Source organism: Pongo abelii, chromosome 20, assembly GCF_028885655.2.
Source record: "Pongo abelii isolate AG06213 chromosome 20, NHGRI_mPonAbe1-v2.0_pri, whole genome shotgun sequence".
NCBI lineage: Eukaryota > Metazoa > Chordata > Mammalia > Primates > Hominidae > Pongo > Pongo abelii.
The window spans coordinates 7,514,478-7,542,367 of NC_072005.2; the positions used below are offsets into that span (position 1 = coordinate 7,514,478).

Here is a 27,890-nt window from a genome sequence, read left to right on the forward strand (position 1 = left end):
AACCATGGCGCGGGGGGCGGGGGGGTGGGGGGGGCGGGGGGGTGGGGGGGGCGGGAGGGACTGCGGTGCGACTAGGAGTGAATAATTTAAAGGGGCCGCGCCTGCGGAGCCGGGCGGAACGCTAGCGGTGTTGGCGCGGAGTGGACTCCGGCTGCGGCCCCTGGGTGAGTCTGGGTTTCCGTTGGCCTCGCAGGGGTGTCCCTTCGAGGGTCATTAGCGAGCCTCCGCTTTCCCACGATCTGTTCTCCGATTCCTATTAACTCTAGACTTTCTGATGTTCCCATACCCCCACGACTCGGCAGGTGTTTCCACACCGGTAGGCAGCTGTGCCCTGAGGTGGAAGAGAACCGGCCACCCAGGAATTTTCCAAGTAACGACTCGCAGTCTCCGGGATTCCTATCTCCCGGCCCCCGAATTTCCATTAATACTCTAGCGGTGTCAGAAACATCCTCCGCTTCCCAGAAAAATCCCAGTAATATTCCAGCATCTCTCAGTATCTTCCAAGGAGCCCGGACGCCCTCCCCAGGCCCGCTCTCACAAGCACCCCAGGAATGTGCCCACCCACCTCCCGGTTTTCCCAGCAGTAGTATTGTAATCTTCAGAATCTCAGTAACTTTCCAGTGACCCCGCATCCCCACCCACTAATTCCAGCGTCTCTGGTTACGCCTCCCAGCAATGGCGCCACCATCGGTCCCGGAGTCCCAGTGATGCTCCGTGCCATAGATCCCCCATAACTTCACTACTACGTGATAGTAAATCCCCGGCAAAAACCAGCAGCGCCTTGCAAGCCCACGCCACCCCAAGCATCCCAGGACTCTTCTGAAACGTGGGTATCAGACGCTTTCCACGGATACCCCGGCAGTACTCCGGTGCCTCCCATCTCCTGGGTCTTTCCCGGGGCAGGCTTGGGTCGGGAGCCGAGTATCTAGGTGCCCACTCCCGGACTCCACGGTTTGCGGGCCCCAGTTTTCCTGGGGTGGGGCATTCAGTCTTCGACGGAGTAGGGGGTGCGGCCTGGGGGGTGGGGTGGTCAGGCTTGATCAACCCCGCAGAGGGCAGTGACCCGGGAGGAAGTCACCAGGTGCAGGGGACCGTGCCCTGTGGGGACCTGCCTGCAGGCTGCTGACAGTGGGTGCCAGGTCGGCCTTTGGCCCCGGGGTGGGGTTGGACAGGCGGGGCGTCTGGTAGGCCCTACGCGTAGGCGAAGGGAGCAGGAAGCCGGGAACCCGCCTCACCTCCTGGCCAGGGCCGGGAGGTCGGTTTGCTCCATCCCTTAGTCCCGCAGCGCCCCTCTAGCCGCGCCCCTGGCAGGTGGAGACGCTTCCCCCGCCACCCCAGAGGGCAGGGCTTGAGCTGGGGGCAGGGCTTGAGGCAGGGGAGGGGCGGGCCCAGATTGACGACTTGCACGGGTTCCTTCGACTCCTTGATTTCCCAGGACTCCAGGCTACCAGATCGGCCGTCCAGCTGGAATCAACCGATGGAGGCTCCGCTGCAAACTGGAATGGTAAGGGGTGGGGCGGGGACCAGGTAGGTGCGGGCGTGGGGCGCCACGAGGACTACAACTCCCGGCGTGCTCAGCGCGCATTACGTGGTCTGGCGATAACACGCTGCGTCCGCTCGGGCGGAACTACGTTTCCCGGCATGCACTGCGGGCCGCCGGGCCTCAGGGAAGAGTCGCGCCCCCGGGGAGGGAGCAGCGCTGGCCCATTCTGCAGATGGGGACATCGAGTCACGGGCTGGCTACAAACTCCTCGGGGGCGAAGGTGGCGGAGAGGGATGGGTTCCAGGACGTCCCGGCGCCCGGGGAAGGCGCAGCGGGACGGATTTGCGGTGCGCAGCCAGTGCCGTTCGTCCCTCAGGTGCTGGGCGTGATGATCGGGGCCGGAGTGGCGGTGGTGGTCACGGCCGTGCTCATCCTCCTGGTGGTGCGGCGGCTGCGAGTGCCAAGTGAGCACCCGAGGGGCCCCTCTTGGGAGGCTGTGTGGTGGGGGGCCCAAATGCCCGGGTCCCGAGGCGGCAGAGATGGGGATTTGCTGGCGTCTGTTCGCGATACCCCAGCTCTGGCAGGGTGGAGTCTGCACAGAGCTCGGAGTGCCCCTGTCCCCACCTATCCCCAGAAACCCCAGCCCCGGATGGCCCCCGGTATCGGTTCCGGAAGAGGGACAAAGTGCTGTTCTATGGCCGGAAGATTATGCGGAAGGTGAGTCCGGGACCCCTGGGGTCCGCCCTGACCGCACAGAGGCCGCGCCCCTTCCTTATTTACACTTTTTAGTGTCCGCCACCGCTCCTTCCTTGATGGAGACCCCCTGGATCGGTCTGCCTCTTCTCCAAGGTCTGAATTAGCAATTGACCCATCTCCGCCTTCATTCTCCCAGGTGTCACAATCCACCTCCTCCCTCGTGGATACCTCTGTCTCCGCCACTTCCCGGCCACGCATGAAAAAGAAACTGAAGATGCTCAACATTGCCAAGAAGTAAGGCTGTGCTGGGTGTGACCTGGTATTAGGTGTTATCTCAGGGGCCTTTTGAGTAATCAACCTACACCAAAGTGTTGTGGAAGTCTTCCCATGTTGGCTGGGCTCTGTGGCTCATGCCTGTAATTCCCAGAACTTTGGGAGGCTGAGGCGGGCAGATCACCTGAGGTCAGGAGTTTGAGACCAGCCTGGCCAACATGGCAAAACCTCATCTCTACTAAAAATACAAAAATTAGCTGGGTGTGGTGGCATGGGCCTGTAATCCCAGCTACTCAGAAGGGTGAGACAGGAGAATCACTTGAATCTGGGAGGTGGAGGTTGCAGTGAGCTGAGATTGTGCCACTGCACTCCAGCCTGGGCAAGAGAGTGAGACTCTGTCTCAAAAAAAAAAAAAGAAGAAAGTCTTCCTGTTTCAGAGAGACATCTCTGGACTCTCCTCTCAGAGCTCTTCCACACCAGATCCGCTGTCTCTAGGGTCTCTCTTCCCTGAGGGCTACCTCAGTGATGTTCTCCTTCCACTGGAGTATCTGAGCTATTTGTTCCCAAGTCAATATCTCAGAGGTCTTGCCGTATATTTAGTGGGGGGGTCTACATCAGGGGTCTCCACGTAGGTTATTTCATGAGTCTCCTCACATGAGTGGTTTTCTTCCAGGGTACCTCACTGAGGTTAATTGTGTTTTTACGATCTCCTAAAGGGGCTATCTCCAGCCTCCAGCCTCTCTTCTCCAGGGGTTATCTCAGGCATCTCTCTACATCAGAAGGCATCTTTCCTATATTATGGACCTTGGAGTTCTTCCCACACTAAGGAGGCTGTCTCAGGAGCTTCTGTTCCCTAGGGGCTATCTTATGAATTTTCTTGCACTAGAAATATAGGAAGGACGCGTCAGAGATCCCTGTTGGCAGCAAGGAGCTATCTCAGGGTCTGCGAGAAAGGCTCTCCAACTCTTTGCAAGTTGAGTGCTGGCTCTGGGATCCCCTTGCATCATGGAGTCTACCTGGAGGTCTGCCTCAAGGGTTTCTTCACACCAGGGCATCATCCTAGGGCTCTCCGTGATCAATAGTCCTGCAATGGCAGGCCTTTCTTTTTTTTTTTTTTTTTTTGAGACGGAGTCTCGCTCTGTCGCCAGGCTAGAGTGCAGTGGCGTGATCTCGGCTCATGCAGCCTCCACCTCCTCGGTTCAAAAGATTCTCCTGCCTCAGCCTCCCGAGTAGCTGGTACTACAGGCGCACGCCACCATGCCCAGCTAATTTTTGCATTTTTAGTAGAGACGGGGTTTCACCATGTTGGCCAGGATGGTCTCGATCTCTTGACCTTGTGATCCGTCCGCCTCGGCCTCCTAAAGTGCTGGGATTACAGGCATGAGCGACTGAGCCCGGCCAATGGCAGGGCTTTCTATGAGTTGAGTAGAAGGGCTATCTCAAAGTTCCACATTATCAGTTGAGGGTCTATACCTCAGGTTTCTCCACATCACAGGAGCTGTCTCCAGTGTTTGCATACTCTTTAAGTGACTACACTGATATCTTCATGATTGTCAGAGGGCTATCTCAGCTTTCTGTGACCTAGGGAAGAGTTAGCCCAAGATCTCCCTGATCAAAAAAGGAATAATACTAACAATTATAATTATTATTATTATTTTGGAGACAGGATCACACTCTGTTTTTGAGGCTAGAGTGCAGTGGCACAATCACAGCTCACTGCAGCCTTGACCTCCTGGACTCAAGAGATCTCTCCTGCCTCAGCCTCTTAACTAGCTGAGACCATGGGCATGCACCACGATGCCTGGCTAATTTTTAAATGTTTTTGTAGAGATGGGGGTCTCACTGTGTTGCCTAGGCTAGTCTTGAACTCCTAGCCTCAAGCAATCCTCCTGCCTCGGCCTCCCAAAGTGCTGGTATTACAGGCATGAGCCACCACACCCAGCAAAAAAAGGAATTATGTCTGAATTTCTTGATTTCACTGAGTTTAACCCGGGGTGCCATCCTCCAAGGTCTATCTAGGGATCTTTTGCCAGTGGAGGGTCTATCTCAGCAATCACTCTGACTTGTGGGGAAGGGCTCTCCCAGGTCCACGATTAGCAGAGGGGCTACCTCTGGATTCTCCGCTTATAATGAGGGCTACTTCAGGGACCTCTGTGGCCATCAGAGGAGCTGTCTCAAGGTTCTCTGAGACTGGGAGGAAGGTCTATCTCAGGAATGTTTACATAGAGTAGACAGGCTGTATCTGCCATTCTCATATATTGGAAGCTATGTCAAAGGCATACTCACATTAAGGGGACTATCTGAGGAATCTACTCTGTGACTACTGGAAGGACCGTTTCAGGACCCCCATGATAAACACAGGTACCACTTCTGGGCCTACCCTTATCTTGGAAGCTCTGTCAGGGGTCTCCCTTCCTAAAGGGTTCAGCTTGGGCCTATGCCTAGTGGAGGGGCCATCTCAGAGAACTTTAGGTCTGGGGTCATAGGGTTTTCCCATAAAGGGCCAGATAGTAAATGTTTCAGGCTTTGCTGGCCACATATGGTCCCCATTGCAACTCTTCAACTCTGCTGCATGGGAGCAGCCATGATGATATGCAAATACATGAATGTGGCTTTGTACCACTAAAACTTTATTTACAAAAATAAATGTGGCCAGCCGGGTGCAGTGGCTCACGCCTGTAATCCTAGCACTTTGGGAGGCTGAGGTGGGAGGATCACTTGAGTTCAGGAGTTTGAGACCAGCCTGGCCAACATGGGGAAACCCCATCTCTACTAAAAATACAAAAAATTAGCCGGGTGTGGTGGCACCCACCTGTAGTCCCAGCTACTTGGGAGGCTGAGGCAGGAGAATCGCTTCAGCCTGGGAGGTGGAGGTTGCAGTGGGCCGAGATTTCGCCACTGCACTCCAGCCTGGGTAAAAGAGCGAGACTCCTGAGGCCAGGCGCAGTGGCTCATACCTGTAATCCCAGCACTTTGGGAGGCCGAGTCGGGCGGATCACCTGAGGTCGGGAGTTCAAGACCAGCGTGACCAACATGGAGAAACCCCGTCTCTACTAAAAATGCAAAATTAGCTGGGCGTGGTGGTACATGCCTGTAATCCCAGCTACTAGGGAGGCTGAGGCAGGAGAATCGCTTGAATCCGGGAGGTGGAGGTTGCAGTGAGCCGAGATCGCACCATTGCGCTCCAGCCTGGGAAACAAGAGCGAAACTCCGTCTCAAAAAAAAAAAAAAAAAAAAAATGGTGGCTGGCCTGATTTGGCCAGCGGGCCAGAGTTTGCTGTACGTGAGCCCTGGGGAAAGGAGTATGTGGGGGTCTTAGGTTTGCCTGAGCCTTCTCCCTGTCCCCCTCACCCCCGGCACCCCCCCGCCCCACCAGGATTCTGCGCATCCAGAAAGAGACGCCCACACTGCAGCGGAAGGAGCCCCCACCCGCAGTGCTGGAAGCTGACCTGACCGAGGGCGACCTGGCTAACTCCCATCTGCCCTCTGAAGTGCTTTATATGCTCAAGAACGTCCGGTCAGTGTTGGGGTGCAGGTGGGGGTGGAGGGCTGCAGACGTGGGGCCGCCCTGACCTCCAGCCTCTGTCGCCCACCGCCTGTCCAACAGGGTGCTGGGCCACTTCGAGAAACCGCTCTTCCTGGAGCTCTGCCGTCACATGGTCTTCCAGCGGCTGGGCCAGGGTGACTATGTCTTCCGGCCGGGCCAGCCAGATGCCAGCATCTACGTGGTGCAGGACGGGCTGCTGGAGCTCTGTCTGCCAGGGCCTGTGAGTGGGCCTCCCCAGGGGCTGCTGCAGGAGGATGGGTGGTGGGAATGGGCAGCAGGCATTGGTCTGTAGAGCTGGTGGTCTTTGGAGATGCGTCATTGGGAGTCAGGGGAACGGGTGACCAAGGACATTTGGGGTGGTCTGTGTAGTTGCTCAGTAGTTACAAGTATTGAACGATGGGAGATGCCTGCTCGTTGGAAGGGTTGGTGGGTTCCCCTGAGAAGGGATGAGAAGTGTCAGTGATCATTGGGATGGGTGAGGGGGCGACATGCCAGTCACCAGGGCGAGGCCACTGAGGGTCCACGGTCTCCTGTGTCTCAGGACGGGAAGGAGTGTGTGGTGAAGGAAGTGGTTCCTGGGGACAGCGTCAACAGCCTCCTCAGCATCCTGGATGTCATCACCGTGAGTGACCAGTTTCTGAGGCAGGGGGGCTGGGGTGCGAGGTCCCACCCAAGGGACTAGGTTGAAGGAAATCACTGGGTCCCCAATCTCTGATTCATCCCTGATGCTGCCGATGGCCCCTCACGGGACTGGCGCCAGGAAGGATTAGGGGAGTAGCGACGGGGACTCGCAGCCCCTGCCCTTGTCTCTCTTCACGCCCTCCCCTCCCCCAGGGTCACCAGCATCCCCAGCGGACCGTGTCTGCCCGGGCGGCCCGGGACTCCACGGTGCTGCGCCTGCCGGTGGAAGCATTCTCCGCGGTCTTCACCAAGTACCCGGAGAGCTTGGTGCGGGTCGTGCAGGTCAGTGGGCCTTCGCCTCCTGTCACCCCCCGATGGACCCCACCCTGGCCCCCACCCATTCCAGGCTCCAAGGGGCCGAGGCCCAGCAGCCAGCAGGCGCTGGAGCTGTGGTTATCGGCCTGGAGCAGCCAGACGTCCGCAGCCGCGGACTCCTCCCTTAGCTGCCTCGCCCCATTTTCCCCAGATTGTGGGTCTCCCCCTGGTTCCCGCCCGACCCCTTATGCTGCGAACTAGCTCGGCCCACCATCTGGCCCTGCCCCTTACCCCGCCCCATCTTATGGCCACGCCCCTCGAGCCCTGCAGATCATCATGGTGCGGCTGCAGCGAGTCACCTTCCTGGCACTGCACAACTACCTGGGTCTGACCAATGAGCTCTTCAGCCACGTGAGTGGGTGGCGGGGAGCGAGCACAGGGGGGATGGGGGCGAGGTCAGAATAGGACTCCCAGGACAGGCCACAAGCTGTTCTCTGCCCCCAGGAGATCCAGCCCCTGCGTCTGTTCCCCAGCCCTGGCCTCCCAACTCGCACCAGCCCTGTGCGGGGCTCCAAGAGGATGGTCAGCACCTCAGCTACAGACGAGCCCAGGGAGACCCCAGGCCGGCCACCTGATCCCACCGGGGCCCCGCTGCCTGGACCTACAGGTACCCAGGGACCCGAGGCCAGCCGAGCCCAATCTCCCAGGAAGCCCTGTCTCAGCCCCCAGCCCCTTTCTCAGTTCTGCATAGAGTCAACCTGAGCTTGTCTAGCCCCACAGGGACTCCATAGCTGGGTACCCAGGTCTGACTCCCATCTGGTACCCAGGAAGCTCTGTCCTCATCCCCAAGGTCCCATTGGAATTACTTTAACTAGTTCATCAGTCCCCAGCATCTCCTTATCTCCCAACCTGCTAATCCTCCTAGTAGCTCTGAGGGGCAGGAGCCTGAACATGTGTCTCCCCCAGGGGACCCCGTGAAGCCCACATCCCTGGAAACCCCCTCGGCCCCTCTGCTGAGCCGCTGCGTCTCCATGCCAGGGGACATCTCAGGTTTGGAGCACTGGGTCTGTGGGGAGGGCCATGGAGCTTCCAGGTTTGAATCCAGGTCCACCGCCTGCCTGTCTTGATTTTTTAATCTGCGAAATGGGAACACTGCCAGTACTTCCCCAGGCACTTTTTTGTAGCTATTCATTGAGATAGTGCTTCTCCCACCTGTGTTGAGAAGGATTCAGAGGGAGAGTGCAGGCGTTGATTAGTCATGTCTTCTACAGCAGTGGCCCATGGCACATTGGTATCCATTGGTCTCAGACTGCAACTGTGGTTACTCTCATCTTTTTCTTTTCTTTTGAGACCTGTCTCCCAGGCTAGAGTGCAGTGGTGCCATCATAGCTCACTGCAGCCTCGAACTCCTGTGCTCAAGTGATCCTCCAGCCCCAGCCTCCCAAATAGCTGGAACTACAGGCCTGCACCACTACACCTGTCTCATTTTTTAAAAATCTTACTCTCATCTTTATGGTTTTTTTGCCCACCTGCAGGCTTGCAGGGTGGCCCCCGCTCTGACTTTGACATGGCCTATGAGCGTGGCCGGATCTCCGTGTCCCTGCAGGAAGAGGCGTCTGGGGGGTCCCTGGCAGCCCCCGCTCGGGTAAGGCCTGGACCCTGGCCGGTGGTGGAGCCTGCAGGGGAAGGTGGCTGGGAGGGAGGATCAGGAGGTCACAAGCCTGCCCCACTCAGACCCCCACTCAGGAGCCTCGTGAGCAGCCGGCAGGCGCCTGTGAATACAGCTACTGTGAGGATGAGTCGGCCACCGGTGGCTGCCCTTTCGGGCCCTACCAGGGCCGCCAGACCAGCAGCATCTTCGAGGCAGCAAAGCGGGAGCTGGCCAAGCTGATGCGGATTGAGGTGGGCAGCCAAGGGGAGCTGGGCACAGGGCGCAAGGGAGGCCTGGCTGCACCCATCTCAACCCCCCTCCCTCCCCAGGACCCCTCCCTCCTGAACAGCCGAGTCTTGCTGCACCACGCCAAAGCCGGCACCATCATTGCCCGCCAGGGAGACCAGGTGAGGCTGACCCCTGACCTGTAACCATGCCACCTGAGATCATTCCCTATGACTTCTGTGACCTCTGTCTGATCCCTGCCCTTTGACTGTAAGACCAGCACCTTCTCCCATAGAAGCAGACCTCTCTCATCCTATCATTTCCAACCTCTAACCCTTGGGTGCTGTGACCCCCACCCCCTAACCCCACCCTATGTCCTCTGGACCTGTCAACCCTTCACCTGTGACCCCTGAACCTTTTGCCCTAGGACCCCAACTCCTAGATCTCTCCTGCCTGCCCTGGCTCTTCCTGTAACTCTGTTTTCTGAACGTCTGATCCTGCAGTATTCACTAACATGTCTGCTTCTTACGCTGACCACTGCCAGGATAGGGGCTCAATAAATGGCTACAAATCGCCATCTGGCCCTGGAAGGCCATGAACCAGCCCTGGGGGTGGGGTTTCAGGGCCTTGTGGTGGCACCCAGGATGTGTAGGAAAATGTATCCCACCATTCTGTCCACTGTCCATATGGGGAAAGTGAGGCCCGCCAAGGGTTAGTGACCCGACTACCAGCTGAAAGTCAGGAAGCCCCAGGGCAGGAGGAGGAGGGGGAAGAAGAGGAAGAAAGTTCAAACCCACACTCTGCCCCCAGAATGTGGCAGATGATCTAGAAAGTTCTCTGCTTCCTCATCAGTGGAATGAGGTAATGAAGAAGAGATGCCTAGTTTGCAGAACCCCAGTAAGACTTTTTTTTTTTTTTTGAGACGGAGTCTCGCTGTGTCACCCAGGCTGGAGTGCAGTGGCACAATCTCGGCTCACTGCAAGCTCCACCTCCTGGGTTCACTCCATTCTCCTGCCTGAGCCTCCTGAGTAGCTGGGACTACAGGCGCCCGCCACCATGCCCGGCTAATTTTTTGTATTTTTACTAGAGGGGGGGTTTCACTGTGTTAGCCAGGATGGTCTCGATCTCCTGACCTCGTGATCCGCCCGCCTCGGCCTCCCAAAGTGCTGGGATTACAGGCGTGAGCCACCGCGCCTGGCCTTTTTTTGTTTTGTTTTGAGACAGAGTCTTGGCTGTTGTCGCCCAGGCTGGAGTGCAGTGGCACAATCTCAGCTCACTGCAACCTCCGCCTCCTGGGTTCAAGAAATTCTCCTGCCTCAGCCTCCCGAGTAGCTGGGATTACAGGGTTGTGCCACCACGCCTGGCTAATTTTTATATTTTTAGTAGAGATGGGGTTTTGCCATGTTGTCCATCCAGGCTGGTCTCAAACTCCTGACCTCAGGTGATCCGCCTGCCTCGGCCTCCCAAAGAGCTGGGATTACAGGCATGAACCACTGTGCCCAGCCTACTGAGACATTTTTGATTGTTAGGATTTCACAGGGTACTGTTCCTGACACCTGATGGGTACAGACCAGGGATGCTCAAATGTACAGAGCAGCAGGCCGGAACCATACAGTCCATTATCCACAATGTAGGGTTTGCAAGAGTGACAAGTGATCAGGGAGGGGGTTTAGCAGCAGCTTATAGTGAGCGGGGGCCTGAGGTGACAGTGAGCTGTCATAGGCACCGGGACCCCAGCACTGCCCCAGGTTTGGGGGAGAGAAGCCTGGGGCAGGGTTGGGGTGGGGTGGGAGCTGTGGTTCCACTGTTAGCCGGCTGGGGTGTTGCTGTGTCACTTGACCCAGTGACAATGCTGTCCCCTTGAACCACCCATGGCAGGGATGGGCTCTTTTCTGGAGAGGAAGTCGAGGCTTTTGCCAGCTGTTCTTAGAATAGCTGAGGAAGTAAGGTTACCTTGTGGCTTCTTTGGGGGCCCCTGGGCCCTGCTTATCTGGGAGACTGTTGGCCACAACCCAGCCCTGGCCTGTCAGTGTACCACGCTGGTCTGCAGCCCCTCAGAGCTTCTCTGGGTTGGCAGGACTTTTGTTAGGGACCCCTTGCTCTCTTGTGCTTCTGCTTGAAACTTTTTTTTTTTTTTTTGAAACGGAGTCTTGCTCTGTCGCCCAGGCTGGAGCGCAGCGGTACGATCTTGGCTCACTGTAACCTCTGCCTCGTGGATTCAAGTGATTCTCCCACCTCAGCCTCCCTAGAAGCTGGGACTACAGGCACATGCCACCACGCCTGGCTAATTTTTGTAGTTTCAGTAGAGACGGTGTTTCACCATGTTGGCCAGGCTGGTCTCAAACTCCTGGCCTCAAGTGATCCACTCGCCTCAGCCTCCCAAAGTGCTGGGATTATAGGCGTGAGCCACTGCGCCTGGCCACAGTCTGGAAATTCTGTCTTAGAAGGTTCCAGCATGTGTTTATATCTCCTGGGACTGTGCCTCACCCAGGGGTCCCTGCAACGTTTTGGCAGGTGGAGCTTCACTGGGTGCCAGACAGGTTGGTGTGGTGGATAAAGAAGGAATCTCTCCATTTCTAGGCGGTTTCAGTTCCTCATTTATAAAGGCGTGGAACAGGAAGGTGTCTAGCTGGTCAGGCTACCCAAAAAAGAAACGTGTTTATCCAGCATTTGCCCCATCTCAAACCGTGTGCTGCCAGCTGGACAAGAGGCAGGAAAAGGGCTGGGCATGGTGGCTCATGCCTGTAATCCCAGCACCTTGGGAGGCCGAGGTGAGCAGATCACTTGAGGTCAGGAGTTCGAGACCATCCTGGCCAACATGGTGAAACCCCATATCTACTAAAAATTCAAAAATTAGCCAGGCGTGGTGGCAGAGGCCTGTAGTCCCAGCTACTCAGGAGCCTGAGGCAGGAGAATCGCTTGAACCCAGGAGACAGGTTGCAGTGAGCTGAGATCGCACCCCTGCATTCCAGCCTGGGCAACAGAGTGAGACCCTGTCTCAAAAAAAAAAAAAAAAAAAAAAAGTGGGGAGGGAAAGCCCTTAGTGGTCCCTGCCCTTGGGCAGCCCACAGTATTCTGAGAGACATGACTCAAAGCATTACACAAATTCTTGTAAAATCATAAGTGCTTAGTGTCACAAAGGAGATGATCTTGGCACTACAAAGTCTGGCTTAGACAGGGTGGCACTTCTAAGGGCATGACCTAAGAAGGAAGGAGGGGGAGGAACAAACTGAGTGCAAGTGGGAGGAAAGGTCTTTTCTAGGCAGAAGGAAGAGCTTGTGCAAATGTTGTGTTGTGGGAAGAAATAGGTTGATCTCTAAGAAATGAAAAAGGAAGTCAGTGGGTCTCAAGTGAAACAATATTTTTTTGGGGGGCGTGTAATGGTTTTATTGAGCTATAATTCATGTACTATACAATTTACCCATTTAAAGTATATACTTTAGGCTGGGCACAGTGGCTCACGCCTGTAATCCCAGCACTTTGGAAGGCCACAGCAGGATCTCTTGAGTCCAGGAGTTCGAGACCAGCCTGGGCAACATAGCAAAACCCAGTCTCTACAAAAAACAAACAAAATTAGCCAGGCGTGGTGGTGCATGCCTGTGGTCCCAGCTACACGGGAAGCTGAGGCAGGCATAAGCCACTGCACCCGGCCATGCCCGCCTAATTTTTGTATTTTTAGTAGAGACAGGGTTTCGCCATGTTGGCCAGGATGGTCTTGAACTCCTGACCTCAGGTGATCCGCCTGCCTCACCCTCCTAAAGTGCTGGAATTACAGGCATGAGCCACTGCATCCGGCCTTATGTAAGGGTTTCTGTGTAGACATATATTTTATTTATTTTTTTAAAGGTGAGGTCTCACTATGTTTCCCAGGCTGGTCTTGAACTCCTGGGACCAAGTGATCGTCCCACCTTGGCCTCCCAAAGTGCTTGGACATATGTTTTCATTTATCTTGGGTATATACTTAGGAGTTAAATTGCTGGGTTATAAGCCAATTCAATTTTTTTTTTTTTTTTTTAAGGGAGAATCTCGCTGTGTCGCCCAGGCTGGAGTGCAGTGGCGCGATCTCAGCTCACTGCAACCTCTGCCTCCTAGGTTCAAACAATTCTCCTGTCTCAGCCTCCCGAGTAGCTGGGATTACAGGCACATGCTGCCACGCCCAGCTAATTTTTGTATTTTTAGTAGAGACACTGTTTCACCATATTGGTCAGGCTGGTCTTGAACTCCTGACCTCAAGTTTTCTGTCTGCCTCAGCTTCCCAAAGTGCTGGGATTACAGATGTGAGCCACCACAGCCAGCCTCTATTTTTAATTTTTTTAAGCACTGTGTGTTTGTTTGTTTCTTTGCTAGACTGTTTTCCAAAGCAGCGGCACCATTTTACATTTCCATTGGCAGTGTATGTGAATTCCAGTCTCTCTACATTCTCTCTAACCCTTTGTAATTCTAGCCATCTTTGTGGGTGTGAAGTGTAGTATCTCATTGTGGTTTTGCTTTGCATTTCTCTAATGACTTGATGTTGAACAGCTTTTTATGTGCCTATTGGCCATTTGTATATCTTCTTTGGAGAAGTTTCTATTCAGATCTTTTGCCCATTTTACTCTATTTTTTTTAGAGATGGGGGTCTCACTATGTTGCCCAGGCTGGTCTCCAACTCCTGGGCTTAAACTATCAAGCGATCCTTCTGCCTTTGCCTCCCAAAATGCTGGGATTGCAGGCGTGAGCCACCGCACCTGGCCTTTAATTTATTTTAGAGATGGGGTCTTGCACTGTAGCCCAGGCTGGAGTATAGTGACGCTATCATAGCTCACTGCAACCTCAAACATCTAGGCTCAAGCAATCGTCCTGCCTCAGCCTCCAGAGTAGCCAGGACTATAGACACATGCTACCATGCCTGGCTAATTAAAAAAAAAATTTTTGTGTGTGTAGAGACAGGGTCTCACTATGTTACCCAGGCTGGTCTCGAACTCCTGGGCTCAAGCGATCTTCACAGTTAGGCCTCTCAAAGTGCTGGGATTACAGTTGTGGGCCACCACACCCAGCCCCTTCAGTATACTCTAAATCAGAGGTGTCCAATCTTTTGGCTTCCCTGGGCCACATTGGAAGAAGAATTATTGTCTTGGGCCACACATAAAATACACTAACAGTTATAGCTGGGCACAGTGGCACACACCTGTAATCCCAGCACTTTGAGAGGCTGAGGCGGTTGGATCACTGAGGTCAGGAGTTTGAGACCAGCCTGGCCAACATGGTGAAACCCCATCTCTACTAAAAATACAAAAATTAGCCAGGCGTGTGGCCGGCACCTTTAATCTCAGCTACTTGGGAGGCTGAGGCAGGAGAATCACTTGAACTCTGGAGGCAGAGGTTGCAGTGAGCCGAGTTTGCATCACTGCACTCCAGCCTGGGCGACAGAGCAAGACACCGTCTCAAAACAAACAAACCAAAAAAAAAACCCACTAAAGATAGCTGATGAGCTAAAAGAAAAAAAATCGCAAAAAAAAAACTCATAATGTTTTAACAAAGTTTATGAATTTGTGTTGGGCCAAATTCAAAGCCATCCTGGGCCACTTGCAGCCCGTGGGCAGTGGGGTGGACAAGCTTGCTTTAAATCATCTCGAGATTACTTATAATACCTAACACAATGTAAATGCTATGTAAATAGTCATTATATTGTATTATTTAGGGAATAATGGGGAAAATAGTCTGTAAATGGTCTGCACAGATGCAATTTTTTTTTTCCTGAATATTTTAGATCCAGGGTTGGTTGAATCCTGGGTATATGGAACATATATATATATACACACACACACACACACACACATATATATACATATATCTATAGAGATGCTTCTCATCTATATATAATCTATGTAAAAAAATATATACATATATTTTTTGAGACGGAGTCTCGCTCTGTCGCCCAGGCTGGAGTGCAGTGGTGCGATCTCAGCTCACTGCAAGCTCCGCCTCCCGGGTTTAAGCCATTCTCCTGCCTCAGCCTCCCAAGTAGCTGGGACTACAGGCGCCTGCCACCACGCCTGGCTAATTTTTTGTACTTTTAGTAGAGACGGGGTTTCACCATGTTAGCCAGGATGGTCTCGATCTCCTGACCTCGTGATCCGCCTGCCTCCAGCCTCCCAAAGTGCTGGGATTACTGGCGTGAGCCACCGTGCCCGGCTAAAAATATTTTTATATGTATTTATATTTATATATAGATGCTGCTTATATCCAAAGTCTTTATTCTCTCCTTCATGTTTTTCTCTTTTTTTTTTCTTCTTTTTTTTTGAGATGGAGTCTGGCTGTATCGCCCAGGCTGGAGTGCAGTGGCGCGATCTCGGCTCACTGCAAGCTCCGCCTCCTGGGTTCACGCCATTCTCCTGCCTCAGCCTCCCAAGTAGCTGGGACTACAGGCGCCCGCCACTGCGCCCGGCTAATTTTTTGTATTTTCAGTAGAGACGGGGTTTCACTGTGTTAGCCAGGATCGTCTCGATCTCCTGACCTCTTGATCCGCCTGCCTAGGCCTCCCAAAGTTCTGGGATTACAGGCGTGAGCCACCGCACCCGGCCTCCTTTTTTTTTTTAAGACAGTGTCTCAGTCTGTCGCCCAAGCTGGAGTGCAATGGCATGATCTCAGCCCACTGCAACCTCCGCCTTCCAGGTTCAGGCAATTCTCTTGCCGCAGCTTCCTGAGTAGCTGGAATTACAGACATGTGCCACGACGCCCAGCTAATTTTTTTATTTTAGTAGAGACAGGTTTCGCCACGTTGGCCAGGCTGGTGCCAAACTCCTGGCCTCAAGTGATCCCCCCCTGCCTGGCCTCCCAAAGCGCTGGGATTACAGCCGTGAGCCACCGCGCCCTGCGCCTTCATATTTTTCTTAACCCTTCCTTTCTTCTTTAATTTTTTCCTGTGGGGGCATGTTGACCTGAGCTGGGGTCCACCCTGTCCGGGTTCTGTGTTCATCACATCCCCTGCCCGCACAGGACGTGAGCCTGCACTTCGTGCTCTGGGGCTGCCTACACGTGTACCAGCGCATGATCGACAAGGCGGAGGACGTGTGCCTGTTCGTAGCGCAGCCCGGGGAACTGGTGGGGCAGCTGGCGGTGCTCACTGGCGAACCTCTCATCTTCACACTGCGAGCCCAACGCGACTGCACCTTCCTTCGGATCTCCAAGTCCGATTTCTATGAGTATGACAGCCCGATGTTGGAGTAGGGGTGGTACTCAGAGAACCCCATCCCTCAACCTCACTCCCAGAAGAGCAGAAGGGAGCCCCCAGATCTGGCCTCCCAGCGCTGGTGTAGGACAATTTTGAGGCCTTCCTCTTTCATCCCAAGTCTGTTCCTGCAGGATCATGCGCGCACAGCCCAGTGTGGTGCTGAGCGCGGCGCACACGGTGGCAGCCAGGATGTCGCCCTTCGTGCGCCAGATGGACTTCGCCATCGACTGGACTGCAGTGGAGGCGGGACGCGCGCTGTACAGGTGCAGCTCCCACCGCGCTGCTTAGGCCCGGCCTAGGGGTGGGGACCTGGGGGTGGTCAGACCTTGCTGACCTCCACGCCCACTCAGGCAGGGCGACCGCTCCGACTGCACTTACATCGTGCTCAATGGGCGGCTGCGTAGCGTGATCCAGCGAGGCAGCGGCAAGAAGGAGCTGGTGGGCGAGTACGGCCGCGGCGACCTCATCGGCGTGGTGAGCGCGACCCCCACCCACTGACCTCTGGCCTTTTCCAGGCCAGTCCCCGGACAACGCACACACATCATCCCGGGTAATCCAGGGAGTGGTGAATGCGGCTCCCGACCTCTGATGTCACCCAGTCCACTCCCCGCCCAGACCTCATTTCGTCGGAAAAGGGGATTCCGCCTGTCGTGGATCCCTGTCCTCTCCCTCTCCCCGGAGCTCTAATGGGTAGAGAGCGAGGCTTGCTTCCCTACACCCGCATTGCAGGGGAGCCTTAGATGGGGCAGTACAGGCCCCTTTCCACCCATCTTCGGCCTCTCCAGTCCCCACCCAAGCAGCCCCAATCATGCACGCGGCCCCCCAGGTGGAGGCACTGACGCGGCAGCCGCGAGCCACGACGGTGCACGCGGTGCGCGACACGGAGCTGGCCAAGCTTCCCGAGGGCACCTTGGGTCACATCAAACGCCGGTACCCGCAGGTGCGGCCTGTTGTGGGCGGGGCAGAGAGGCGGAGGCGGGACCCCGGGGGGGGGGGGCCGGGCCTAGTGTGTGGGCGGGGCTTCTAGAGGGGCGGGGTCGAGGGAGGGGCCGAAGCGAGAGAGTGAGGGCGGGGGCTCTTGGGGGTGGGACCCAGGAGCCCCGGCATAGGAGGGAGAGTTGGGACCTGGACAGCCGCTTCCCAGGTCTCACTGAAATGCCGGCCTCCAACGCCCCCAGGTCGTGACCCGCCTTATCCACCTACTGAGCCAGAAAATTCTAGGGAATTTGCAGCAGCTGCAAGGACCCTTCCCAGGTGAGAGCCGGCCGGCCCAGAGCGTGCTGGGAGATGTAGTCCGGTGTCCAGAGCCTGCTGGGCGGGAAGCCTTCTTTCCGGAGGGATGTTGGGAAATGGAGTTCCGCGAAGAAATCGTGCCCCTGAGAGTTTCAAACCCTAAGTAGGACCGAGGCGCAGAGCATTCTGGGGAATGGAGTTCGTGTTCCTGAGCATGCTGGGAAACGGAGTCCTCGACCCCAGGCGTGCTAGTTAATGGGCTCGAAAGTAAATCAGTGGTGCCCAGGAGGGAGTCTTAGGCGGTGGAGTCGGCGGAGTCTGCCCGGGAGTCAGGGCTTGCTGGGGAAGTCCACGGCCTGGACGTTGAGAGAAAGGGAGTCCTAGATCAGAATATGATGGCAGGGCCGGGCATGGTGGCTCATGCCTGTAATCTCAGCACTTTGGGAGGCCGAAGCAGGAGGATCGCTTGAGCCCAGGAGATTGAGTTTGAAACCAGCCTGGGCAACATAGTAGGACCCCTGTCTTCTACAAAAATTTCAAACATTAGCTGGGCGTGGTGACACATGCCTGTAGTCTCAGCCACTCGGGAGGCTGAGGCGGGAGGATTGACTGCTTGAGCCCGGAGGTCGAGGCTGCAGTGAGCCGTGATCGTGCCACTGTACTCCAGCCGGGACGACAGAACTAGAGCCTGTTTCAGAAAAAACAAAACAGCAAACAAACAAAACTCCCCATACCATGATGGAAAATAGTCTGTGGATTGTTGTTTAGGACTCTGGGCACCTTGCCTTCTGAAGTTACAGCATGCTTGGAGATGTAGCCCCCTGTCTCAGCCTGTGGCTTCAGTGAGCTAGAACAGAATGGGACGTGGGGTGGGGTTGGAGGCCTGCTGAAATGCGGGCCTGAGTTTCTACATTGTGGCGGCCAGATTCTGGGCTAGCCCAGCAACCTAGATACCCCTTTTCTCTCCAGGGGCTCTACCCAATTGGCCCTGACCCCTAGATCCCCCGAGGCGGGGGCAGGGCAGTAGTGGCAGAAAATCCATCATTAAGAAATTACAGAGGCCTGGGGCGGTGGCTCACGCCTGTAATCTCAGCACTTTGTGAGGCCGAGGCAGGTGAATCACTTGAGGTCAGGGGTTCGAGATCAGCCTGGCCAACGTGGTGAAAGTCATCTCTACTAAAAGTACAAAAATTAGTCGGGTGTGGTGGTGGGTGCCTGTAATCCCAGCTACTTGGACCGCTGAGGCAGGAGAATCGCTTGAACCGGGGAGGCAGAGGTTGCAGTGAGCCGAGCCTACGCCATTGCACTCCAGCCTGGGCAACCAGAGCAAAACTCCATCTCAAAAAAAAAAAAAGAAAAGAAAAAGAAAGAAATTACAGATAGAGAATACAATATCTACAAGACAAAAGAGGGTCATGATGGCGTGTGGCTGACAGAGGGAGGGAGGGAGGGAGGAAGGGAGGGAGAAAGAGGCTTTTCTAAGGACAGTGAGCTGAGACTTGACAAATGACATGGGGCCAGACATGAAAGAGAAACCAGGAGTGCTGCACAGGAGGCTGGTAGTTTTGAAGCACTGAGGAGGAAAGTGATCAAGGGGAGAGGTGGTAGGGGTTGGGGGGTAAGTCACATAGGGGCTAGGAGCTGTGGACAGGCATTTGAGCTTATTTAGATTGTTATAGGGGAGGAAGAATTCCACCAGTAAGGAGGCAACAAGAGGTCTAGGCAAGATATGGGAGTTGACAGCTGGTCTAGACTGTTAGTGGAGAAGCTGGGAAGCAACAGATGGGTCAAAAGTAGCTTTTGTTTTGTTTTCTTTTCTTTGTCTTTTATTTTGTTTTTAAGACAGGGTCTCGCTCTGTAGCCCAGGCTGGAGTGCAGTGGCACGATCTCGGCTCACTGCAACCTCTGCCTCCCGGGTTCAAGTGATTCTCCTGCCTCAGCCTCCCAAGTAGCTGGGATTACAGGTGTATGCCACCACGCCTGGCTAATTGTTGTGTATTTTTAGTAGAGCAGTGTTTCTCTATGTTGGCTAGGCTAAAAATAGCTTTATTTCTGCCTCGTTTTATGCTCAGGTCCCCCATTAGACAGAGGAACCAAGGCCAGAATGGGGCAGGGGCACTGGCCAATTGATCTCCCAAGCACAGTGAATCTGAATGGTTGTAGAGTTGTGTAATGGATCCCACTGAGGTGATCAGGGCCCAAACTGGAGGGTGGATGGCCAGGTTTTAACAAAAGAGGGAATAGTAGTTGAGGCCGAGGGTCCAGGACCAGAGCCATGGCTTTCAGTATGGTAGAGTCAAGACTTTGGGCAACTGGGGGCTGCAGTCTGGGAGCACAGGAGCAGGAATTTCAGATAAGGAGGAAGAGGAAGAAGAGGAGGAGGAGAGTTCATCTCTCCAGACACAGGTTCACACCACGAATCTCATCCATTGGGTTCTTAGCAGGCTCCGGGCTGGGTGTGCCCCCACACTCGGAACTCACCAACCCAGCCAGCAACCTGGCAACTGTGGCAGTCCTGCCTGTGTGTGCTGAGGTCCCCATGGTGGCCTTCACGCTGGAGCTGCAGCACGCCCTGCAGGCCATCGGTCAGTGGGGTGAGGGTCATGGGTGGAGGCTGGCGGTGGGTGGGACATTAGTGAGTGAGAGATGTTCGGGTAGGTCATTTGGGGGGTGGAGGGGAACAGGGCCACAGGGGTGGGGTAATGGATATTCTTTTCTGAGTTAGTCCCCAGCCCTGTGGACCATGGTTCCCAGCCTCCCTTCCCCACCTACCCCTAGGTCCGACGCTACTCCTTAACAGTGACATCATCCGGGCACGCCTGGGGGCCTCCGCACTGGATAGGTGTGTGTTGCAGAAGGGAGTGGGGAGGGTGGTGGGTGGGCCTGGAGCCTCAAATTCTTTCAGATCTGAGTTCAAGTTCTCGGCTTCCAACCACAGAGCCTGCGTCCTACCCATAGGTCAATGGGGAGATTCGCAGTGGTGTGAATCTGCCCACCGGGGCACGGACTTCCATGGTGGGAGTTTGGGTGTCTAAGTTCCTCCCAGCAACGGAGCTATGTGGTCTCGGGGAGCACACTGACCCCAGGCCAACCCCAGGATGACGCTGCCCCCTTCCCACCCAAGCATCCAAGAGTTCCGGCTGTCAGGGTGGCTGGCCCAGCAGGAGGATGCACACCGTATCGTACTCTACCAGACGGACGCCTCGCTGACGCCCTGGACCGTGCGCTGCCTGCGACAGGCCGACTGCATCCTCATCGTGGGCCTGGGGGACCAGGAGCCCACCCTCGGCCAGGTCGGAAGCCCGTGCCCCCTGATCTCACCCACCTCAGGCCCCGTCCTTTGCCCTCCAGTACCTGTACCAGGCCACATGCACCCTCGCCATGGGGGTAGGCAATCAGGGACCCAGGTGTGGACAGGTGGTGGTGGGGCGGCTGGTGACCTCCGCCGTCCGTCTTCCGAAGCTGGAGCAGATGCTGGAGAACACGGCTGTGCGCGCCCTTAAGCAGCTGGTCCTGCTCCACCGAGAGGAGGGCGCGGGCCCCACGCGCACCGTGGAGTGGCTAAATATGCGCAGCTGGTGCTCGGGGCACCTGCACCTGCGCTGTCCGCGCCGCCTCTTTTCGCGCCGCAGCCCTGCCAAGCTGGTGAGGAGCGGGCCGGCCACAACCTTCTAGGGGCGTGGCTAGTGGGCGTGGCTTGGGAGACTGGGGCGGGGCCTGGGAGAGCTGAGGACAGGCTCGAAGGTCAGGGTATCCCTGGGGGATCCGCCGGACCCCGCCCTCATGCTCCTGGGTCGCGGCTATCTCCCCCATCCCAGCATGAGCTCTACGAGAAGGTTTTCTCCAGGCGCGCGGACCGGCACAGCGACTTCTCCCGCTTGGCGAGGGTGCTCACAGGGAACACCATTGCCCTTGTGCTGGGCGGGGGCGGGGCCAGGTGAGGGCGGGGCTTGCTCCCTGGGGGCGGGGCCTGGATGTCCGAGGGTGGAGCTTCCTGGGAGAAACCGTGGGGCGGGGCCACGTTAGGGGCGGGGCTTGTTTCCGGGGGAGGGGCCTGGGTGTTCAAGGGTGGAGCTTCCCCCGGGAGAGACCCCGTGGGTAGGGGCGGGTCCTTTGTTCCTTAGCAGTGCGGGAGGTGGGAGGAGGTAGGGTCAGGGGAGTTCCTGCAGGTGGGGCCTAGCGGGTCACTGGGGCCCATTTTAACCGGCAGGGGCTGCTCGCACATCGGAGTACTAAAGGCATTAGAGGAGGCGGGGGTCCCCGTGGACCTGGTGGGCGGCACGTCCATTGGCTCTTTCATCGGTGCGCTGTACGCCGAGGAACGCAGCGCCAGCCGCACGAAGCAGCGGGCCCGGGAGTGGGCCAAGGTGTGTGTTGCGAGGAGGGATTTCGGCACCCCAGGAGTGCCATAAAACCCGTGGCTCCACCCTAACCTGATCCCATGGGGAAGCCTCCGGGGTCAGGGTGACCATTCCTAATTGAATCTGTGAACCCCAGCTGTCCGGACTTTTGTAGATATGCTTCTAGGACTCTGGGTAACCACTTTGGGACCTCCTGTCTACTGACCCTAACCCATAGCCCCCAACAAGAGCACCCAGGGCCCTTGGTGACCACTTTGTGAATGGCCTTGGGTGACCACATCATCCCTGAGTGCTCCTTTTTTTTTTTTTTTTTTTTTTTTTTGAGACTGAATCTTGCTCTGTCGCCCAGGCTGGAGTGCAGTGGCGCAATCTCGGCTCACTGCAACCTCCACCTCCCAGGTTCAAGTGATTTATCTGCTTCAACCTCCTGAGTAGCTGGGATTACAGGCACGCCCCACCAGCCCGGCAAATTTTTTTGTATTTTAGTATAGATGGGGTTTCACCATGTTGGCTAGGCTGCTTTTGAACTCCTGGCCTCAAGTGATCTGCCCGCCTTGGCCTCCAAAGTGCTGGGATTACCAGCGTGAGCCGCTGCACCTGGCCCCTAAGTGCTGCTTGCTCACCCCCTATTGATGAACCTTATCTGTGACCCCACGTAACTCCTATTTGACCCTGTCTGGCCCCCTTGTCCCTAGAGCATGACTTCGGTGCTGGAACCTGTGTTGGACCTCACGTACCCAGTCACCTCCATGTTCACTGGGTCTGCCTTTAACCGCAGCATCCACCGGGTCTTCCAGGATAAGCAGATTGAGGTAGGCCCACCTCATCCCCTGCCCAGCCTACCCCTCCCCAGAGGAGCCCCCTGCTCCTCCCCCACCTCGATCCCTGTCCCCGCAGGACCTGTGGCTGCCTTACTTCAACGTGACCACAGATATCACCGCCTCAGCCATGCGAGTCCACAAAGATGGTGGGTGTCCCCGCCCAGCCCGCAGCAACCGCTGACGCCACGTGGGGTTGGGGGGATGCTTCCGGGAGGGCCGCTGAGCGTCTGGGACGTTGTTAACACGAGTGACCGTCCACCCTGGCCCGATCGCCGACCACTAACCGCCACCCACTAATGCCCCGGAGACCCCAGGTACGTCCGTCCTCTGGGGAGGGGAGCAGGGAGACTCGTCGGACGCCTTACCCGCCTCACGCCATCCCCACAGGCTGTGTGTGGCGTTACGTCCGGGCCAGCGCCTCCTACTGCCCCTACCTGCCCCCACTGTGCGACCCTAAGGACGGGCACCTGCTGGTGGATGGGTGCTACGTTAACAACGTCCCAGGTCAGCGAGCCCGCCGGGCTGGCCGGGCCTCTGGCGTGTCTGAGCGTGTCTGTGCGTGTTTGTGTCTGTGTGTCCCACCGCGCAGGCTCCCTGTGGCGGTATGTGCGCGCCAGCATGACGCTGTCGGGCTACCTGCCCCCGCTGTGCGACCCCAAGGATGGGCACCTACTCATGGATGGCGGCTACATCAACAATCTGCCAGGCAAGTGGCTGCCCTCACCACCCGCACACGCAAGCACCTCCCGCACCACACACACGCACACGCATGGGCACACGCAGACAGGCTCAATGATGGGACACGTGCCCAAGCTGCCCATACAGGGGTGCAGACACACATGCGCACACATATGGTCACGTGCACAAGTTGATACATGAACGTGCCTGGGGACAGCGACATGTGCGGTTGAAATCTACATTCTGGCCGGGCGCGGTGGCTCAGCCTGGAATTCCAGCACTTTGGGAGGCCTGAGGTGGGCGGATCACCTGAGGTCAGGAGTTTGAGACTCGCCTGACCAACATGGTGAAACACCGTCTTTACTAAAAATACAAAAAATTAACCAGGCTGGTGGGGCGTGCCTGTAATCCCAGCTACTCAGGAGGCTGAGGCAGATAAATCACTTGAACCTGGGAGGTGGAGGTTGCAGTGAGCTGAGACCGTTCTACTGCACTCCAGCCTGGGTGACAGAGCAAGACTCAGTCTCAAAAAGAAAGAAAGAAAGAAAGAAATCTACATCTACCTGCTGGTGTGCTGTGTTAAGCACAAGTGGATGTACACACAAGAAGGACAGGTGCACACGTCCACACGCACGTCAGGGGACATGTAGATGGAATGCAACACTCAAAGGTGTGCACACCAGCTATATACGCACATGCTTTCAGGGGCAGGCAGGGCTCACACACACGTGTACACACAGGCATGTGTGCACAGATGAACACGTGCATCAGTGAAATAAGGCATTTGCCAACGCATGCCAGTCTGTTCCATTTGTCCTGCACGTTCCCTCAAACATGCAGGGTTGTGCACACATGTAGATAGGATGCGGCACCTCTAACCGAGGTAAGCCATGCCTACCACCTTTATGGGTGCAGGTAAGAGGCAGGCAGGTACACAACTTAAAATTCCACACCCCAGAAGTGTGCATATATGAATAGACATGTATGCTAGCTGCACACATGCTCACAATCTTGTAGGCCAGGGGTGGGCAAACTATGGCCCACAGGCTGAATCCTGCCCTCTGTTTGTATAAATAAAGCTTTATTGAGCCGGGCACAGTGGCCCATGCCTGTAATCCCAGCACTTTGGGAGGCTGAGGTGGGTGGATCACTTGAGGTCAGGAATTCGAGGCCAGCCTGGCCAACATGGTGAAACCCGGTTTCTACTAAAAATACAAAAATTAGCCGGGCGTGGTGGTGTATGCCTCTAATCCCAGCTACTCGGGAGGCTGAGGCAAGAGAGTTGCTTGAACCCGGGAGGTGGAGGTTGCACTGAGCCCGGATCGCGCCATTGCACTCCAGCCTGGGTGACAGAGTGAGACTCTGTCTCAAAAAATAAAACAAAACCTCCCAACACCTGACCCCCCTCCTCAACTTCAGTTGCATCATTTCCACGCCTGTGCATGACAGCATGGTGTTTGCAAGTGTGGGTGTTCTTTTTTTTTTTTGGCGTGATCATTTGCACGATGGCATCTGTGGGACTGGGTTGAACATCTCTGCCCCGGGCCCCCAAGGGGAGCAGCCCGCTGACCCACCCGGCCCCACAGCGGACATCGCCCGCAGCATGGGTGCCAAAACGGTCATCGCCATCGACGTGGGGAGCCAGGATGAGACAGACCTCAGCACCTACGGGGACAGCCTGTCCGGCTGGTGGCTGCTGTGGAAGCGGCTGAATCCCTGGGCGGACAAGGTGAAGGTTCCAGACATGGCCGAAATCCAGTCCCGCCTGGCCTACGTGTCCTGCGTGCGGCAGCTAGAGGTTGTCAAGTCCAGCTCCTACTGCGAGTACCTGCGCCCGCCCATCGACTGCTTCAAGACCATGGACTTCGGGAAATTCGACCAGATCTATGTGAGTGGGCAGGAGTGGCATGGTGCCTGCATAGGTGCTCTGGCTACACTTTGCTACTTAAAGCCCAGAGTGGTATGAGGGGGAGGAATCCAGGAGGAATCCAGGAATCCCATCTGGAATCTCTGGAAAACAGATCAGTGATCAATTGGTGATGTCTGCAGGGGATGTAGTAGGGGTGTGGCTGTGCATGTGCTGTGTAAGAACTTTCTCCTTATAGGCCAGCTGCACCCCTGGAAGCACTGTATAGTGATTTCTAGTGCCATTTCTGCATTGGTGGGAATGAGAATAGTGACGAAGTAGAAATGTCTGCCACAGTTCCAGGAAAGGGAGGTAGCAGTGTGTGTGTTATGTGCCACTGACCCTGAAAAATGTGCCATACCCCAAGCCAATTGAAATTGATCAGGGGGCCAGGCATGGTGTATCATGCCTGTAATCCCAGCACCTTGGGAAGCTGAGGTGGGAGGGTTGCTTGAAACCAGGAGTTCAAGACCAGCCTGGGCAACATAGCAAAACCCCATCTCTACAAAGATTAAAAATAAAAAATTAGCTGGATGTGGTTGTGCATGCCTGTCACCCCAGCTACTCGGGGGGCTGAGGTGGGAGGACCGCTTGAGCCCAGGAGTTTGAAGCTGCAGTGAGCTATGATTGCGTCACTGCACTCCAGCCTGGGCGACAGAGCAAAACTCTGCCTCTAAGAAAAAGAAAGGGCCAGGCATGGTGGCTCATGCATTTAATCCCAGCATTTTGGGAGGCCAAGGTGGGCAGATCACTTGAAGTCAGGATTTCAAGACCAGCCTGGTCAACATGGTGAAACTTCATCTCTACTAAATATACAAAAATTAGCCAGGTGTGGTGGCGCATGCCTATAGTCCCAGCTACTTGAGAGGCTGCAGCAGGAGAAATCGCTTGAACCTAGGAGACAGTGGTTGCAGTGAGCCAAGATTGTGCCACTGCACTCCAGCCTGGGTGACAGAGTGAGACTCTGTCTCAAAAAATAATATTAATTTTAAAAATTAAAGATAAAAATAATAAAAGAAAGAAAGAAATTGATCAGTAGCTGCAGCCCAGAAGCCCTGAGTCTGAGAAGAGATGTGTGATGTCCCTTGTGGGCTCACTGGGATAGCATGCCATGAGAAATTCAAGATGTTTGCTGTGGGCTTGGGAAATGGTGACATCCACAGATGTACTGCCTGTTTGCAGACGTCAGAATAAGCTCACACATCACCACCTTGTGTTATTTGCTGCCCAGCACCCTGCATGGGGCTGTGTGGGAAAGAACATGGAGAGATTGATTGGTAATGTCTGTCAAGGGCAGGACAGGGGATGTGTAGGCGAGTGTGCTATGTGCAGCTAACTCTGAAATAAGTTTAGTCTCAGATGCAACTCCCCCAGAGCATCAGGCTTTTGAGGGGCCAGAGAATGGGCAGACAGTGGGGACAAGCAAAGCAGGGTTGCAGAGACATGGACGCAGCCCCTCACTTCCCACAGGATGTGGGCTACCAGTACGGGAAGGCGGTATTTGGAGGCTGGAGCCGTGGCAACGTCATTGAGAAAATGCTCACAGACCGGCGGTCTACAGACCTTAATGAGAGCCGCCGTGCAGATGTAAGCCTGTGATGCCCCCAGGGCCACTCTGACTCCACTGATTCCAGAACCCAAGCCCCCTTAAAGTCTCCCCAAAACCTCAGATGACCCCACGTATCCCTGGGTTTTGCTGAGCTCTCAGACCTCCGCTGACTTCAGAGAGTTCCCACCCTAGGATCTCCTCTGAGCCCCCAGTGCACCACTGGGCCCCCCAGGGGCCCCAAGACTCTGTGGGCCCCCCCTAAGAGCCTCACCAGTGTCACCCCACAGGTGCTTGCCTTCCCAAGCTCTGGCTTCACCGACTTGGCAGAGATTGTGTCCCGGATTGAGCCCCCCACGAGCTATGTCTCTGATGGCTGTGCTGACGGTGAGGGGCCCAGGGGATCCCCAAGAGGGAGGGGAGTGGCTGGAGATGGCAGGCCAGCCCGGATCCCCTCACCCATGCCCTGCTTCCCGATTCCAGGAGAGGAGTCAGATTGTCTGACAGAGTATGAGGAGGACGCCGGACCCGACTGCTCGAGGGATGAAGGGGGGTCCCCCGAGGGCGCAAGCCCCAGCACTGCCTCCGAGATGGTGAGAGTGGGTGGCCCAGGGTCCCCTCACATCCCCCAGAGGGTCATGAGTATAGTGTCGGGCAGGGGAGCAGGGGGTGTATTTGAGATCCTGTGTGTGCTGGGTGCTGGCTGACATGTAACGCATCAGTGTCCCGTGCTGGGTGACGTGTGTGTGACCTTTCCTTGCAGGAGGAGGAGAAGTCGATTCTCCGGCAACGACGCTGTCTGCCCCAGGAGCCGCCCGGCTCAGCCACAGATGCCTGAGGACCTCGACAGGGGTAGCTCACTCCCCCTCCTGCTGCTATGCCTGTGACCCCTGGGGCCCACACACTGGACTGACCTGCCCTGAGCGGGGATGCAGTGTTGCACTGATGACTTGACCAGTCCCCTCCCCCAATAAACTCACCTCTTGGAAATGGCTTCCTGTCGTCTTCGGGTTGGGGACCCACCTTCTGTGCTCAGGATGGCTGGGGCTGGGGTCTGACACCACCTGGTGCTTGCCCCTCACAGGGAATGCCTTTCTAGAATCCACACGGAGCCCCACTAGGTGCTTGTCCCCACTCTGCCCCTTCTCTGGCTCCTCAGAAGCCAGTGCTGACTCCAGACCACAGGGCCAGACATTCCGTGCCACCCTCCTGGGCTCACAGGTGCTCTTGGGGGCCCGATGTGGCACCCCTCTTTTTTTTTTTTTTTTTTTTTTTGAGACGGAGTCTCACTCTGTCACCCAGGCCGGAGTGCAGTGGCATG

At 55.9% G+C, this 27,890-nt stretch overlaps 1 protein-coding gene across 10 annotated transcripts; it reads left to right on the top strand.

Moving 5' to 3' along the window:
- The first annotated feature begins 71 nt into the window (after positions 1 to 71).
- Positions 72 to 27,559, top strand: PNPLA6 (patatin like phospholipase domain containing 6). 10 transcript variants are annotated; one of them, XM_009252688.3, is made up of 35 exons: positions 72 to 164; positions 674 to 826; positions 1,436 to 1,504; positions 1,860 to 1,947; positions 2,118 to 2,200; positions 2,376 to 2,473; positions 5,829 to 5,969; positions 6,060 to 6,219; positions 6,541 to 6,621; positions 6,834 to 6,962; positions 7,266 to 7,346; positions 7,440 to 7,602; positions 7,902 to 7,985; positions 8,471 to 8,580; positions 8,670 to 8,837; positions 8,916 to 8,993; positions 15,790 to 15,995; positions 16,156 to 16,287; positions 16,375 to 16,498; positions 16,851 to 16,964; positions 17,203 to 17,278; positions 19,699 to 19,842; positions 20,036 to 20,099; positions 20,382 to 20,550; positions 20,720 to 20,902; positions 21,076 to 21,194; positions 21,468 to 21,624; positions 22,314 to 22,430; positions 22,516 to 22,585; positions 23,029 to 23,145; positions 24,704 to 25,005; positions 26,494 to 26,610; positions 26,860 to 26,956; positions 27,053 to 27,162; positions 27,333 to 27,559. In XM_009252688.3, the coding sequence occupies exons 3-35, from the start codon at positions 1,478 to 1,480 to the stop codon at positions 27,405 to 27,407; spliced, it is 3,984 nt and encodes a 1,327-aa protein (XP_009250963.1). In that variant the 5' UTR covers positions 72 to 164; positions 674 to 826; positions 1,436 to 1,477; the 3' UTR covers positions 27,408 to 27,559.
- Positions 27,560 to 27,890: the final 331 nt, after the last annotated feature.

Excerpts from the sequence above, each read along its gene's own strand:
- PNPLA6 (XM_009252686.4), top strand. The coding sequence starts at position 1,716 with ATGGGGACATCGAGTCACGGGCTGGCTACAAACTCCTCGGGGGCGAAG. Across the intron at positions 8,838-8,915 it reads CCAAGCTGATGCGGATTGAG|GACCCCTCCCTCCTGAACAG; the intron begins GTGGGCAGCCAA and ends CTCCCTCCCCAG. Across the intron at positions 21,625-22,313 it reads GGGCCCGGGAGTGGGCCAAG|AGCATGACTTCGGTGCTGGA; the intron begins GTGTGTGTTGCG and ends CCTTGTCCCTAG.